The sequence below is a fragment of the Triturus cristatus genome, chromosome 9 (genome assembly GCF_964204655.1).
Source record: "Triturus cristatus chromosome 9, aTriCri1.1, whole genome shotgun sequence".
Lineage (NCBI taxonomy): Eukaryota > Metazoa > Chordata > Amphibia > Caudata > Salamandridae > Triturus > Triturus cristatus.
The window spans coordinates 152382164-152399944 of record NC_140592.1 but is presented as its reverse complement, the minus strand read 5'-3'; the positions used below and the strand labels follow the sequence as shown (position 1 = coordinate 152399944).

The window sequence follows — 17781 nt, the reverse complement described above, 5'->3', positions numbered from 1 at the left end:
CGGCAGTTATGTAAGAAGTACGCAGAATGGTTATGCTGTTTCATTGAGCGGACACACCCAAACTAGCCACATAGAATTTTCCGTTTGCCAGCAGCTATTGATTAATGTTTACTTCAGCATGCACATACGAGCGGCAGTTAGGAAGCATGCAGATTAGTTGTGCAGTTGCATAGCAGCAAGCAGTGAGCAGCGCAGGGACAAGGAGCAGAGATTAATCACATGTAGAGCTCTATGCGCCAACAGTAATTAATTATTAATTGCGACTGAGTACACAATGCAGCAGTTAGACAGCACACACAGCACAGATATGTTGTTTCTTAACAGCAAGCAAAGAGTGGTCACACCCAGTTTAGGCACATGAAATGTTCAGTGTGCTAGCTGCTGTTGGTTAATGCAGTAGCAGAGAGCAATGCGGGGACAAGGAGTACAATCTAGCCACATGAAATGAGTGCATGGTGCGGCAATAAGGCAGCATGTGAGCAAAGAGTGGTCACACCCAGTCTATGTACATGAAATGTTCAATTTTCCAGCAGCTGTTGGTTAATGCAGTAGCAGCAAGCAATGCGGGCACAAGGAGTATAGTCTAACCACTTGAAGTGAGTGCAAGGTACGGTAGCTAGGCAGAATGCGGAATCCTCTGCAAAATGGTACTGCATACACTCAATGAGATGGCTGCTGTGCTAGTTATTGTGTTAGCACATATGATTTCAAAGCAGATGCCTTGTCACAGAGGCGCACTATGAACAACAAAGCCATAGAATAGCCCACTGTTCCAGTGTTTGATTTTACTAAGCCACGGCTGCTGAAGACTTAGTTTTAAAATGGCTGCCGCCGCTACACTCTGAATAGCTCCATGCTCCTGATTCCAGACCCTTTCCAGTTGCTGTGTATGACGCGTGTATTTAAGCATAGATCGGAAGAAGTTTAAAGACTGTAGTTACACTTTCCAAACATGAAGATTTCTCAAAGCCTTTTTGCTAAACCATCATTTCCTGGTCATAAACCATTGCAGCCTGCTTGGAGGATGGCTTCCGCAGCAACGCACTGTATTCGATGTCAGGACCGGAGGCTCCGATTATGCTTCTCATTTCTTTGTATTTATTACACAGCAGCCAATAAAAAACACTTTATTTATAAAACTACAAATCCCATGAGCACTAGGTGCCCCATACCATAGAGACTGTCCCTTTATAAGGTCCAACTGAGGTAACCACTTCCTCTTTCTTTGCTGCTCCGCAGCCAGTTAAGTGCCTTTCCCTTACTACTCTCATGGTGTGGTAGCGTATGTGGTTGGTCATTGCCTTAAGATTGAGTGTATAAGCTTATGCAAATGTATTTCTGCTTATTGTACGTAACATAATATTGTGCTGCTTTCCACTAGCGCATGTTATTCATTTGAAACGTTGTTTTTGTTGTGGCTTTACCTCACGGAGTTACTGCTCGGCGCTCCTCAGCGCATGGTGCTCGTTTTCAGCGTTGTCCGTGTTTGGTCCGCATCAAGCGATCGCTGTTTGGGAGCGCCTTGGCCTCCCCTGCCGGGTGCATCGTGCCCGAGGCAGTTTCAGGTGGAGTGGGAGTGTGGGGCAAGGACCACGCATCGCATGTTCACGCGAGTCCTCTTTCAATTGTGACAGACGGCCGATACTGCGCATGAGCGGCGGCCATTTTGGGTTCATTCTCCGTCAGAGTTTGGTGCAAATTGACAGAGTGGGAAAACGCTCCAGATTTTAAAATATTTACAGGTCCGACCTATGCCCCTGAGACGCCCGACACTCCTAGGAAGCTGAGGGCAGTATAATAATCACCTAGGCTCTGCCTAGAGAGGTTGTCAAGCCCTCCCTCCACCACATAACATCATATACCATCTTTTACATTTGTTTGGCTTACCTGGGGTCGTTTCCTCTCCCCGTGACTCCTCACTAGACTTGGGTTGCATCACTATTGGTATTCAATTGACGGCCTGTACACGGTTTTTACACAATGGACAAATTCTTTTTTGAGGATGATTATTTTGAATCTGAGCCCGTAGGCTCACTGGAGTAGGACTTCGTGGAGGCCTTAGATGCAGGGGTGCAATGCTCAGTTAATTCAGCCTTTGTGTGAGCGATTGCACCCCTCAAACGCCACATAAATAAATACTCAGTGCAGCAGGGGTGGCTCCCTGCAGCAAACCCCGACCCACAACCAGTGGCAAGAAGAGCTCCAACCCTCATACAGAGGATTTTGCTTGCCTCTCCAGGGCCTTGGCGAACGACCACGCCTACACCGCGACGGAGGACACTACGGACTCCATTCAGGGGGAAAATGGAGCCTCCTCGTCAGAGAAGGATTCAGATCAGGAGGAAGCCCCTAGACCGGCAAAAAAATCCAGGAAGGAACACCACATTGATACCCCCTCACAGCCTAGGCTCCTCACATTCGAGCATGCGGACATCGTTCACCCTAATTCCACCACATGGCTCCCGTCGCAAGAGGTGACGGACTATGTTCTGTCACACCTCCGTCGTCCCTTTGACAAAGACGTCAGGGCATGATTCGGTCAGAATGTCCGAGACCGGATTTAGCGGCTCGGATTGCGGATACCCCCGAGGTAGATCCCACTGTGCTCAGTTTTTTAAAGAAATATTCTAAAGACCCCAAGAAGGGCATAGACAGCGCTTGGCGGTCATGCCAAGATAAGTTGCTAGACTTGTCAGGGCCCCTGACCAAAATTCTGGAGAGGGGATTTCACGACAAGGAATCCGGGGCTCCAGTAGACCCAGATGAACTTATATGAAGGGCACAGTGGGCAGTATGTCAGCTGGGCCACGCCAACTGCGCCATGTCCAGTGAGAGGAGATGGTCTATCCTCCTCAAACTGGACCCCAAGTTAGCATAATTGTCCTCCTCGGAGGCGGGGCCTGTAGCCGAGGGCCTCCTCTTTGGCCAACCATTCTTGAAGGAGCTCACCAAATTTGTGGCCACCTTCCGTAGCCTGGATAAGGTGCAAGAGTCCCTGAAACGCGCCTTACGGCCGTTTTTCACCAGGCCCGGACGAAGTCGAGGGCGGTCATTCGGCCGAGGATTTAATCAAGGTGCCCCACGTGGCCAACAACACCACAGAGGAGGGTATGAGGACCCCAACTCCAGAAACTCCTCCTTCTATCCCACCCAAAGAGCAAAGAACCGGTTCCGGAGAGGAAGGTTCGGTGGCAACCAGGGCACCACCAGGACACCGGAAATACAAGTGAGACTCATCTTGTGTTCGAAGGTGGTGTTGGGGGTCGGATCCAGTCTTTCCTACAGGTCTCGCAAACGATCTCGCAAGATGCTTGGATCTTGGAGATGGTCCAAGGGTACAAACTGGACCTGTACTACACACCCGCTCAGAGCTCTCTTCCCCATCCCATACATTTTTCCCGTCAAGAGCAGAGCATTATCACGACTGAGGTTCAATCTCTCCTGAAGAAAGGAGCAATCGTGGCCACTCAACTCCACCCTCGGGGTTTTATCAGCAATGTCCTCCTGGTCCAGAAAAACGGGGCCGGGTCCAGGTTAGTTCTAAATTTAAAAGAGTTCAACAGGTGGATAATCTACCATCACCTCAAGATGGAGGGCATCCATTTTTGCGAGACCTATCCGTTCCCATCTATGCCCCCCATCTGCGTTTTCTTCAGTTTCTCTGGCAGGGCTCCTGCCAGAGAAGGTACTTCCCTTCGGACTTTCGTCAGCACCTTAGTGCTTCACAAAACTCCTTCGTCCGGTAATAGAGTCCTTGAGAGCACGCGGGGTTCGCTTGATCGTCTACCTGGACGACATCATTATCATGGTTCGCTGTCCCCAACTGGTGATCACGCACCTGGAGTGGTCCATCGATTTGCTTCAGAGCCTGGGTTTCGTGGTGCACCCTCAGAAGTCCATCCTGTGCCCCACACAATCTATAGAATTTCTGGGTTTTCAGGTTTATTCTCGGAGCTGCCAGCTTCTACTTCCCTCACAAAAGATCAGAGCAATCAAGAAAGACTTGAGGTTGATTGTGAACAGGCAGATTGTATCCTTGAGGTCGATAGCCCGAGTAGTGGGCCTACTAGCCTCTTCGATCCAGGCTATTTTCCCAGGACCCCTTCACTACCGCGCAGTCCAACGCTTGAAGATTCAACATCTCTGCAAAGGCCTCGGATATGCCGAACGGATTCCTCTTTCCGAGGAAGTGATGTTGGACATGTTTTGGTGGTTAGACCACATGGAGTTGTGGAATGGCAGAGCCATATTCGGATCCAGTCCTGAGGTAGTGATCGAATCAGACTCCAGCCGCTGGGGCTGGGGAGCCCGCTACAGTCTGATTTCGACAGGGGGTCGGTGGTCTCAGGAGGAGCTCTCCCTACACATCAATTGCCTGGAACTGCTGGCAGGCTCGTTTGCGATTCGCAGTCTCTCCCCCCAGAGAACGGATTGTGGCATCCTCTTGCGGATGGACAACGTATCAGCAGTCCGATACGTGAACAAATTGGGGGGAACGAGGTCTCAAATCCTTGCAGAGATAGCCAAGGTTTTTTGGCATTATTATCTGCGCCACAGAATATCAGTTGTGGTAGTGTACCTCCCGGGATGCAGCAACGAGGTGGCAGATTGGCACTCTCGTTACCTACGAGACTTTAGCGATTGGAGGCTGGAGCCCCGAGTTTTCCGTATCCTGAATTACTTATGGGGTCCTTTTCAGTTAGATTTGTTTGCCTCACGGCTGAACAAACAGCTCCCGGGTTTTTACAGTTGGCGTCCGGATCCGGAGGCGATTGCCTTGGACGCGTACCTTCAGACATGTCTTCCAGCCCATTGCTATGCCTTCCCTCCTTTTGTAATGATACCCAGGGTTCTGGCTCACACCAGGCGTCAACGAGCAGAACTGATTCTAGTCACTCCATTGTGGAGAGCACAAGCTTGGTTCCCGATAATCCTAGAGATGTTGTGCGATGCGCCAATTCTCCTTCCACAGAGATAGAACCTGTTGCTGGACCCTCAGAAGGCTTCTCAACCCTTAGTAGAAGCAGGACAACTCCCTCTGGTTGCATGGCGAGCTTCAGGGATAGATGGGAGATCCCAGGACTTTCGAGAGACGCTCATGACTTCATTAAACAGGCATAGTCTGTTAACACCCACAAGCGGTATTCAAATGTGGGGCCCTCTCCCGGAGTTCAGAAGTTTCCTGTTGGACTTCGAGGTGTTTGGTTCTCATGAAGGACTTTTCCATCACGGTCACAGTTCAAGAGTGAATTTTGTTTCAAAGGACGTTGGACGTTGGACTTTATGGTTCACAGATCAGGCAAAGAAAGAGGAAGTGGTTATCTCAGTTGAGCCTTATATAGGGACAGCCTCTATGGTATGGGGCACCTAGTGCTCATGGGATTTGTAGTTTTATGAATAAAGTGTTTTTTATTGGCTGCTGTGTAATAAATGCCAAGAAATGAGAAACATAATCCTCGCCTCCGTGTCCTTAATAGAATTTAAAATTCTTGTCACAACATTTCGCAAATTTTTAATTGTCCAACTGCAAAGAGATCCCCGCCCAGTGTAATGAAGCAAAATGTCTGCTGCACTCTGAATAGCATTATGTTCCAGATGCCGGCTCCTCCTCAGAATTACAAAATCACTGTTCAGGGCACATGTAGTTTAAGCATAGACCGGAAGAAGTTTAAAGATGGTAGTTACACTTTCATCACCTGAGGATTACGCCAATCACATTTGCTAAATCTTGTCATGAGCCTTTGCAGCTTACTTGAAGGATGGCTGCTGCACCTGCGCACTGTGCTGTTCGACCGCAAAGAGATCTCCGCCCAGTATACTGAAGCACCCACCTCATGCCGCCTCCGCCAGCTTGCTATAGTCATGTTATTAAGGCTGAATAGTTGTCACAGCAAAGCATCACGCAGCAGTTAGGCAGCATACAGTGTGTGCACAGTGCAGCAGTTAGGCAGCATGGAGAATTGTAACTGTTTACAAAGTTATTACTAAAGTGTCCTTGCTCAGCAATATACATGCCCATGATGCCGCTGTACGATTCAGAACCGCTCCGTTCAGATGTATCGAGGTGCAGTGCGACCCAGGCAGCAGTCACTGGCCACGCCACCCCTGCTCTGGATCGCCGTAGCTCAGCCGCCATCATCATGCCCACGACCTGCAGCAGCAGATCGATTGTCAAATCTCACAGATGCGCTCAGTGTCACCCGACTGCAGAGGAGCCCTCCAAGGTCTTCTAGGTCACTTTTGGCTGATGTTCTCAGGATTAATGGCTCCCTGTTTGGGGTAAATGACACCATTTTTTGTGGGGGGGTCGATGCATCTCAAGTTAATTGACCACCATCTTGGCCAGCTAATGAAGTTGGGTTAAATGCGCATTGAGTGCGGTAATAGCCGAGTTGTAGTTGTCTTCCTCTCACGTATCAGGAAGGTTCTCAAACAGTTTGAAGACTTACTTTCCAGCATGTTGAAGGACTAGTGGACACTTTCCCACAGGGTTGGGTTCTTTAATGGCAGGTAGGTAGTTTGTGAGTCTGCTGAACCACGTCTTGCAGTGAACCACTATAGAGGCTTGGACCACCAGCTCACTGAATGGTGTCAGGGGCATGCGAACGGTGGATCAACCCTCCTGTGGCTTGTGGGAGCGGTTTTGAGGCCTGGGGGCATTGGCTGGGTTGGTACTGTTGTGCCCAGAACTGGCTGGTCTTGATGCATGGTGCGCCTGCTGCGAGGATGCCTTGCTGACTCTTAGCGCTGTCAGGATGCTGAGGGCTCAAATGCTGTTTATCGTGGCGCTGGGTTACAGAGTGGACTGGCCTGTGAAGGGTTGCTCACATACCACCAGAATCTTGTGGTTGCAGTTCTTGCAGCGCTCACAGGGGAGTAGGGGCACTCACATTTGTATCTGCGCAGTGCAGTTGATGAGGCACTAGATGGCGCTGGCAGCCACAGCCCTGCAGGCCACGAGAGAGCGGTCCAGCCCTCAACTCAGCTCCCCAGGGTGCTTAGCACAGCAGCTTACGGACTCACCATGCTGTGCAAGGGTGAAGAGGGTGAACATGATAAGGGCGGCTCCTTCTCGTTTGCCGTGGGAGGGCCACATGCTACCAACTCTGCTCTGAGCACTGCTGTCCATGGTGGCAAGAATGGGAGCAGGCAGCTCCAAGGTGTGATGCACGCGCTAGGGACACTCCGCGTCACCAGTATTGTGTGACGGACTGTGCAGTGCCACTTCAGTGCAGCGCTTGAACAAACACTCAGGACACTGATTTAACTTTGGACTCCGCCCCAAGTAGCAGAATGTTCCTCTATTTTTTTTTTTATTATTATTTTTTTATCCAACCAGTAGTTACATTTGCGCCATAATTTAATGTTAGACGTAAATATAACTTTGTGATTCACACGAAGGGGTTGGAGCTGCAACCCCTCTTCTCGTGGCTTAAGCCACATGGGTAGACGCCCTGTCTGTATATATATCTCAGAGTTCAAAAACCGTGACATTGTCTATCGAGTAGTGTTATGGAGTGCACTTTTTCCGGCAGCATTCAACATTTCTGTACATGGCAACAACAAATTATAGTCAACATTATCCCAAACATAGTAGATTCTTAAGATAGTGTCTATAAAACGTATCTGGTCCTTCTGTGGGTGTTCCACCCCACTTCCAAGTGTTGCACTGATTGTCTTTTGTCACTTTCTTCTTCTAACAGTAAATTACGGCGCACCATTGCGCCCGGCGGCTGGTACTGTGTCTAACACATGTCTGTAACAAGTCCGCTTATTCGACATCTGACAATGAAGGTTGGTCTGTTTGCTCCCCTCTTGGCGATCTTCTTCTCGCACTCGTCTGTCCTTTCTGTTGTATGAACTTCAACACTTCCTGAGGTTCAGTGTAGATTCTCAACTTCCCGTCGTCCGTGACCCTGAGTCTTGCTGGGTATAGCATAGCATACGGTATGTTTAAGTCTCTCCATTTTTGTTTTGCTATGCCGAACTTCTTCCTCGCCTCCTGCACGGACGCAGTGAAGTCTGGGTACAGAGAGATGTCCATCCCTTCATGAGTCAATTTGCCCAGCTCTCTAGCCTTGCGAAGCGCTGCATCCCTATCCCTATAATTCAGGATTCTGGCAATGATCGGTCTCGGATGGGATCCAGTAGGAGGCTTTGGCGCCAGGGATCTGTGAGCTCTCTCCACTATGAAAATCTCTGAGAAAGTGTCTCTTCCCAGCATGGAGATAAGTAAGTGCTCCACATAGTGTTCCATCGGCCCAGTGTTTGTCGTTTCCGAAACTCCTGTTAGTCGTATGTTGTTTCTTCGGGACCTCGCTTCCAAGTCCTCAGCCTTTGCTGTCATTGCCACAATTTGTTTCTCCATCTTTGTTTGTTTCGCATCCATCTGTACTTGTCCATCTTCAGCTTCGGATATCCTGCGCTTTGCCATATCTATGCGTTCTGTGTGTTTATCCATGCGTTCAGACATTCTATCGACTCTGTACGTCAAAGAATCTATTTTCCCATCAATATTTGTTAGTGCGGCGTGTATCGTGGTAAACATCGTTTGTATATCATCATTCGCCACTCCCTGTTGCCCCCTCCGCGGTTTGCGCCGGCATCTGCTCTCCAGTGCCGCAATTCTGCTGCTTCTTCGCCTGTTCAAAGTTTATTTTGGGCTGGGTACGATCTGATTTAGCAATGGCGGCGATGGTATTTGCGATCTTATTCGTAGTACCCAGTGCTAGTAGCATCTAAATATACAGTATCAGATAGATCTCCCAACAGGTCTGCAGGTGTATTTCTGACCCGCTGTATTCCGCGGCATGCGCGGTATCTCATTTCTCAGGGGCCGCTTGTGATTCACCGTTCCTGCACCGGGCTCTCCAATCATAGGGCGATGGAGACGTGTGTCTTTTAGTGCCCCTGTTACCACTTTTGCGCGCCGATGTGCTTTATATCTGACTACACTAGGTGCACCCACGCCAGGCTGCCTGTGGCGCCCACCACTCAGAACGCTAAACAGCCGAGTCACTTTCACACCTCACAATCCACTCGAGACAGTGAGTGGTTTCTCAGGGCCTCCACCGGTGCACCACAGCAGTGTGCAACAAAAGCGGGGGCACTTCAACGTACAAAAGGGCTCCGTAGCTTCACAGTTCTGTGCATTAGTACAGGCTGGGCAGTAGTGGTGCAATCCGTGTGTCCCTGCTCCCTTCTGCCACCTTTTCCATTCTCTACTCTTTATGGAAGGATTTCCTCCTACGCAGGCTTCGGGCTCCTTGTCCTGTGTCTTCTTGCGCATTTACTCCGCATTTAATACCTGGGAGCTGACTCCATACAGCGCAGTATGCCATTGGGCTGTGGCATTTCAAGTTGCATTAGATGTACATCACCCCCTGCTCCAAGCGTTATTTTGCCCCCTTTTTCCTCTTTTGCGGCCCCCGCTTATACGCTGCATCGATCTCCTGATTAAGGGTGAGGCACGGCAGCTCCCTCGACAGTCACCCCAGAAAACCGGCAATGTCTGCCCCAAGATCTATCCCTCGCTTCTTTTATTGGTGCCCGTATCTCTTCCTCTGTACAGCCAGGATTCTGGTATTTCGCCACTTGTGTCCCCCACCGCATCGCCCACTCAACGCCTCTGCAGCTCCGGTTCGTGTTGCCCTCCGTTTTGTTGACCCCACATACCTCCAGGGCCGACACCGGACCCGCAGCGATCTCGGCCTATCGACGTGGCCGCGTACGTGCTTTACGTCACGGCTGGGATATCTACGGCCGTCCGCGGCTACCGTTTCACTTTTGCCACTCAGGCCTCAGTGCGTCGATCCTCTCAGTTTAAGAGCACTTGAATGTTTACCACTTTTCCAGCAGCCCGGCGCCTGCTTCTTCTCGCGCTTCGTTACACTCCAATTTTATCCATGTTACATCAGTTTTGAAAGGATTTGGAAGGATTTAAGCGGGCGTCTACGAGGAGCTCGCTCAGTCAGCGGCCATCCCATTCCGTGGCTAGCTCCGCCCCGGAATGTTCCTCTATTTATACCTGAGGATTCACTCAGCCTCAGGGGGCGACTGATGGCAGGAACAGCTGACGCTCAGTTCATAGAACACGACACTAAAAACCAAAAGCAGTCACCACCCATCCCATGGCAATGGGTGGAGCAAAAGACTTAAGACTAACTGCTGTACTATTTTTGATTAATATGACCGATGATGGTTAATTTTGCACCGAAAGGAAGACTAATAGGCTGTAGCCTTACAAAGTCAAGGAGCGTCTTCACGGAAACTTTTTGTGAGGGGATTAGCTCGGGGGAAGAGTTACTCACATGCATGGGTTAAAAGTGCATGTACACTCATGGGCGTCCGCAGGGGGAGCAAGGAGGGGCGCTTGCCCCCCCGGAGCGCCCCTCCTTGCCCCCCATGCTTTTACGGACGCCTTTTGTCCGTAATTCCGGGCCCTGCAGGGAGCAGAGGTGTTCCCTGCCAGAGGCCTCAACTCCCTGATGGGGCGCCTAGCCCACCTCCTCGCAGCCCCTCCCGCCCATTGTCATTCTGTCTGTGGCTGATTATCACAAACAGAATGACAATGGCAAGTTTGAGCTGCGCTACAAGCACAAGTGGTTAGGTCTGGACACCAAGACCTCCTTTTAACACTGTGTAGCCTGAGAGCAAGGGGTCTTCTGAATGAAGTTCTGGAGGGAGTCGATGCATTATCCTCCCAAGTCAAAAATTGAGGTTGCAGCATAGCCCGGATTTCAGATCCCACTAAAACGTACACAGATTCGTGTCAATAACATATCTATCTGCCAGTATGCACCCTATCATGTCTGGCAGGACGTCCCGACCCTGTGTTTCACTGCCTCATATCCCCCTGTACCCCACTCCCGCGCTCACTGCCTTATATCCCTCTGTACCCCACACCTCGTGCTCACTGCTGCAACATATTCCTCTGTACCCCACACCTTGTGCTCACTGCCACAACATATCCCTCGGTACCCCACACCTCGCGCTCACTGCCACATATCCCTCTGTATCCCACTCCTCACACTCACTGCCTGATCGCTCATTTTACCCTGCCATTCATCTTCTATGTGTTCTCTCCCCTTCCACTCGTTCTACCTCTGTTCGCCCCCTTTTAGTACCTTACTCCTTTCTCAATACATCTACTTCTTTTTCTCTTCAGTAACATCTCTCTGACACATCTCTGCACTTCCTTTATATCAACGCACCCCTCTACCTCACCTGTCTACCTTAGTCTTCATTATTCCCTCTTCCTCAGCTGTCTCTACCTGTCTCTGACACACCTCTCCCTCTCTCTACCTGGCCCTCTCACATTCTACGACTGCGTTATTCTCCCCTCTCCAGCTTTGATTTACCTGTCTCTGCTCCTGAATCTTTTTCTTCTACACCTCACTTCTTTGTCTACCCTTCACCCCTCGCTACCCTTCTGTTTGCCTCACTACGGTCTTTACCCGACCCACCTTTCAGTGCCTCTTCCCATTTTGCCTCCCTCCCTCACAGCGCTCTCCTAGCATGCATCTGTTTCTCCCCTCACCACCATGCCTGCCTCTACCCCTCCTTACCTTTCTAACCAGCCTAACTTTCTACCTTCCTGTTATTCCTGGTAGTGAACCTTTCATTTCACCCCTCCGGTTGTATTACCCACGCATTCAAATTGAGTAGGTCATTGCTGTGCTCCCAACCCGACATCGAGACCCAGTCCCCTAGCCTCTCAACATGCCCAGATATAACAACAAGCATTGGCATAGCCAATAGGTCTCGCCTTTGGGACCTGCTGCAGAAATAAATACTTATAAGTTCCCAAAGGCGAGACCTATTGGCTATCCCAATGCTTGTTTTTCTCAGCTTGGCCTGAGCATTACCTGATCCTGATTGTCTGCCATTTTAGCCCCGCCCCTATTAACAGCCACGCCCCTTCTTTTGCCAGGTTAGCCCATATGTACACTTAAATTAACATTTTACTTACCGCTTCTACCAAACTGTCAGCACTTCTTTGTTTCTCGCTCTGCTTGTATGCAAAGTTAATTGGTACAGTTAAATTGGCGGGTTTAAATGTTCTGTATGAAACGTCGGTCTCGTCGGAGTACCAAGAGCATCTGTTGAGAGAGGACAGGCTGCCGTCCATCTGTTCCCTTGACTCTGCCTTTTCTACTCGGATTAGCGGGGTGTAATAGGGGGTTCGGTCTCTGTTGGATGGAGTTGCTGGAGGGGTGGCCCAGGAGCGCGTTGAACGACTGGGGGAATGTTTTTGAACTTTGGTGGAATCCAGTCCTGCAACAGCCATAATCTGAAAATAATGAAAAACAACAATATTTGTTTCAATCTGTTTGGAGAACTTTCTTTTATATGTGTCAAGCAATGAACATTACAATATTGCTTCACTACTTTGAATTAAATGTAATAACAATTCATTTGTTCCTGGAACAGAAAATGCTTTTTACTTTGCTCTGTGAGCTAAAGGAAAGAAACCTAGTAAGCTAGATTCCATCCTTCTTTTGTTTGTGGTTGCACACTCAGAAAAGAGGATACACCAGATGCGGTCTGATGTCGACCCTGAAGGGGCAGTCCAGCTGAAACTGATACAAAACGCACTGTTTAAAGAGGGTATGCCAGAAGCATTTCTTTAGTTTTAGCTTTGTCAACGCTGTGGAATTTGTGTCCATTGGCAGAGAAAGCACAACATTTGAAGTCTTAGTTGTAGTAATGGTAAGACATGTGAAATTAGGAGCTAGAAAACCAAGGAAGGATATATGTATTGGAAATATGAAGAGACTATGGGAACTCTTGGGAACACCACAAGAGTTCCCATAGTGACCTCTGACCCTGATTTCAGGGCCAGTCGCTCCACGCACCGCACAGCTCCCCGCTAGTGCGCCCAGTGCCTCACCGCTGCTGCCGCGAGTTCGCCCTTCCTCGCTCCTTAAGTATTCTCTGCTGCTCCGCTTCTGGTGCCCTGTGATTTGTGCCCTGTGATATACTTCTGTGCCCAGTTTTTGTACTTGCCTGCTTGTTTCTGCCCAGTGCTCTGTTATTTTCCCATCTCTTGTTGTTGTTATTTTCTCCTCCTTCGCCGCTCTCTGGGACCGGGTTTTCCCGCCGGGTTTTTCCCGCCTGTGCTCCCCCTGCGGCCCGACCCTTTTTGTTTCTGTACCCTGTTCCCCCTTCCCATTCGCCGCCCCGCTCCCGCCTCCCAGCTGCTCCTCTCTCCCCACTTGGCCATTTATGGCGGGGACCGCGCAGTGGTGAGCTGTGACCTCTGACCCTGATTTCAGGGCCGGTCGCACCACGCACCGCACGGCTCCCCGCTAGTGCGCCCAGTGCCTCACCGCTGCTGCCGCGAGTTCGCCCTTTCTCGCTCCTTAAGTATTCTCTGCTGCTCTGCTTCTGGTGCCCTGTGATTTGTGCCCTGTGATATACTTCTCTGCCCAGTTTTTGTACTTGCCTGCTTGTTTCTGCCCAGTGCTCTGTTATTTTCCCATCTCTTGTTGTTGTTATTTTCTCCCCCTTCGCCGCTCTCTGGGACCGGGTTTTCCCGCCGGGTTTTTCCCGCCTGTGCTCCCCCTGCGGCCCGACCCTTTTTGTTTCTGTACCCTGTTCCCCCTTCCCATTCGCCGCCCCGCTCCCGCCTCCCAGCTGCTCCTCCCTCCCCACTTGGCCATTTATGGCGGGGACCACGCGAACGCCTTCGGCGCGCAATCGGCACGCCCATCCACGCCTGGACCGCGCCCAGTGCCGGAACCCCTGGACCAGGCAAGACCCAACCCAACCATCGGAGTTATGACACCGCCGCACTCATCGCACTCAACCCCGTACGACCGCACGCCTGCTATCAAGCCACCCACAGACGCACCCACAGCACCGGACGTCGCCTTCCTCACGGAAACCTGGATGAACGCCTCCTCAGCCCCCGACATCGCCACAGCCATCGCGGACGGCTACAAGATCACCCGGAGGGACCGCACCAACAAAACAGGAGGAGGGATCGCTATCATCTACAGGAACACCATCAGCATCACGACCAACACCGAAAACGCCACCCCCTCCGCCGAACTCCTACACTTCCAGATCCACACCAACTCCCAGACCACCCTCAGAGGAACACTCATCTACCGACCCCCGGGCCCACGCACACAATTCAGCGAAACCATCGCCGACCTCATCAGCCCGCACGCCTTAGCCTCACCAGAGTACATCCTCCTAGGGGACCTCAACTTCCACCTGGAAAACAACAACGACAACGCCACCACCACGCTACTCGACAACCTCACCAGCCTCGGACTCAAGCAACTGGTGAACTCCCCCACACACCGCGCCGGCCACACCCTCGACGCCATCCTCTCAGCTAGCAACCACATCGCCTTCAACCACGCCACAGGCCTACACTGGACCGACCACAGCTGCGTACACTTCACATTCAAAAGGACAACCTCACACCAGCACACGCTTCGGATCCCCCGCAGATGCTGGAGCAAAATCACCACGGACCAACTCACCACATCACTGAGCCAGAACCCACTTGCCGACACCAACGCACCCGACACCAACATCGCAGCACTCAACCTCACACACTGGATCACCAACTGCGCCGACGACCTCGCCCCACTAAAAAACACCAACAACAAGACCTCCACCAGAAAATGTTCATGGTTCACAGACGCCCTCAAAGCCGCAAAGAAATCCTGCCGTAATCTCGAAAAGACCTGGCGCAAAGAACGGACAACGGAAGACATGACTGCCCTCAAAACCGCCACCCGCGAATATCATCAGCAGATCCGGAACACCAAGAGGACATCACTCAAGGAACGACTCGACAACAACACCCACAACAGCAAGGAACTCTTCAGCATCGTCAAAGAGTTCTCCAACCCCAACGCCAGCAACAACGACATCACCCCTACGCAAGACCTCTGCAACTCCCTCACAACCTTCTTCCACCGCAAGATCGCAGACATACACTACAAGCTTCGGACCCCAACTTCCACCTCCAGACACCAGTCCAGGGACCCCACCATCACCATCAACTCCTGGACTCCCATCAGCACCGAAGACACCATCCACGCCATGAACACCATCCACTCGGGCTCCCCCTCCGACCCATGCCCCCACCACATCTTCAACAAGGCCGACACCATCATCGCACCCCACCTACGGAACATCATCAACAGCTCCTTCGCATCAGCTACCTTCCCTGAGAGCTGGAAGCACGCAGAGATCAATGCCCTCCTGAAAAAACCCACCGCAGACCCCAGGGACCTCAAGAACTTCCGGACCATCTCACTCCTCCCCTTCCCGGCGAAAGTCATCGAGAAGACCGTCAACAAACAGTTGACCACCTTCCTCGAGGATAACAACTCACTCGACCCCTCCTAGTCCGGATTCCGGGCAAACCACAGCACCGAGACGGCCCTCATCGCAGCCACAGACAACATCAGAACCCTGATGGACAACGGGGCAACAGCCGCCCTCATCCTCCTGGACCTCTCAGCTGCCTTTGACACGTATGCCACCGCACTCTAGTACACCGCCTCAACAACACGGGCATCCAGGGGAAGGCCCTGGAATGGATCTCCTCATTCCTCACTGGCAGAACCCAGAGAGTCTGACTTCCCCCTTCCGCTCATCGGCAACCGAAATCATCTGTGGCGTACCCCAAGGATCCTCGCTCAGCCCTACTCTCTTCAATATCTACATGAGCCCCCTCGCCACCATCGCACAGAAACGCAACATCAACATCATCTCTTACGCCGACGACACCCAGCTGATTCTCTCCCTCACCAAGGACCCAGCCATCACCAAACCAAACTTCCAGGAAAGAATGAAAGAGGTAGCAGACTGGATGAAGCACAGCTGTCTCAAACTCAACTCGGACAAGACGGAGGTCCTCATCCTCGGACCATCCCCCTCGGCTTGGGACAACTCCTGGTGGCCCCCGGCGCTGGGCACCGCACCGACACCCACGGACCACGCACGCAATCTGGGCTTCATCCTAGACTCCTCGCTCACAATGACCAAACAAGTCAACGCTGTCTCATCCTCATGCTTCAACACCCTTCGCATGCTCCGGAAGATCTTCCGCTGGATCCCCACCGAAACCAGAAAAACAGTCACCCAGGCCCTCGTCACCAGCCGACTGGACTACGGGAACGCCCTCTACGCTGGAACAACCGCCAAACTCCAGAACCGTCTCCAGCGCATACAAAACGCCTCCGCACGACTCATCCTCAACATTCCCCGCTGCAACCACATCTCTACGCACCTGAGAAACCTCCACTGGCTCCCCGTCAGCAAAAGGATCACGTTCAGACTGCTCACCCACGCACACAAAGCACTCCACAACATGGGCCCTGAATACCTCAACAACCGACTCTCGTTCTACACCCCCAACCGCCAGCTACGGTCCACCAACCTCGCCCTTGCCATCGTCCCACGGATCCGCAGAGCCACCACAGGAGGAAGATCCTTCTCCTACCTCGCAGCAAAGACTTGGAACTCCCTCCCCACTCACCTTCGACTGACCCAGGACCACCACAGCTTCAGGAAGCACCTCAAGACCTGGCTCTTCGAGCAGTAGCAGCACCCCTTCCCCTAGCGCCTTGAGACCCTCACGGGTGAGTAGCGCGCTCTATAAATTCCATGATTGATTGATTGAAGAGAGGTGGGACATATAATGGGAAGAAAAAGACTTTTCCTGCGCCAGCTCAAAGCAAGGTCTCTCCATAACCTGTGGTCAGAAAGATTCTGAAATGTTATCTAGACAAAAAAGGGCAATCATAAGTCCAAACAGTTGTTTATAAATTATGGACATGTTTGGGCAGATATGTCCACTACAAAAAGTCTCTTTCCAGATGAATTGTGTCATGTATCTTATTGTGTTACCAAAAAGCCACCAAATCATTGGCAGGTAGACTTTTGTCTCATTCCACAAAAGGTAAAGCTACTACTACTGCTTCATTGAGAAACCTCCCTACAGCAGAAATGTGCAAAGCAGCTATCTGGAGGTCATCTCTTACTTTCACAAGGCACTACTCAGGTTTTCAGGTTTTTAATGTTTTTATTTCGATGATAAAATCATAAAAGACAATTTAAACAAGTATTTAAAAATAGTATCAAAATCTCCACATTATACAAATTCATGCTAGAAGAATAAAAATCAATTTGTTTATCAAGTATACAATCAGTCTAAAAAAATACAATTAAAAAAAAAATTATTAAACCATTATTGGGACAAGATATTGGATATAGCTGATCATAAGGGTTGATTTAAACATATACAGATAAACACTATACACATTGTGCTTTATGATCCAGAGACAATTAAGTTCCTCCTAGCTCTGATTGCCCATGCCCAGCCTAAGTACTTTGCCAAGCATATCACAATAAAATCAGAGGTGTTTGTTTTTAGAGCCCAAATAGCATCCGAGGATTTTTTACATGTCATACGTTTAAAAATGGGTTTTAACCATTTTAAGCGGGGTTCTCTGTATTGAGGACAGGCGAACAAAAAGTGACCCTCGGTTTCCTTACATCCGGGGCAGCGACTACAAGAGTTGGTGGAGCTATTGCCCCAAGATGAGGTAAAGGAGTTTAGGGGTAATGAGCCCACTCGGAATTGGTGGTATAGTTTTTTATCCATTGACCTGGTGATAAGGTCCCAGTATGCCTCCCGGGCTGGATCCATTTTAAAACTTAAAAAACGCCCCGTCAAATTGTCAGAACTGGAGGCATGTGCCAAGGGAAGGCGAGTTGAGGCCCAAAATAAACCCTTAAATTCCTTTT

General features: G+C 50.6%; 1 protein-coding gene across 2 annotated transcripts in view; it reads right to left on the bottom strand.

Moving 5' to 3' along the window:
- The window catches only part of CACNA1D (calcium voltage-gated channel subunit alpha1 D), a 1031608-nt gene that overhangs the window by 78359 nt on the left and 935468 nt on the right, over nucleotides 1–17781 (bottom strand). For both annotated transcript variants that reach the window (XM_085624624.1, XM_085624625.1), the window contains one exon: nucleotides 11972–12292. In XM_085624624.1, coding sequence (XP_085480750.1) covers nucleotides 11972–12292 — 321 coding nt within the window. The remainder of the gene's footprint in view (nucleotides 1–11971; nucleotides 12293–17781) is intronic.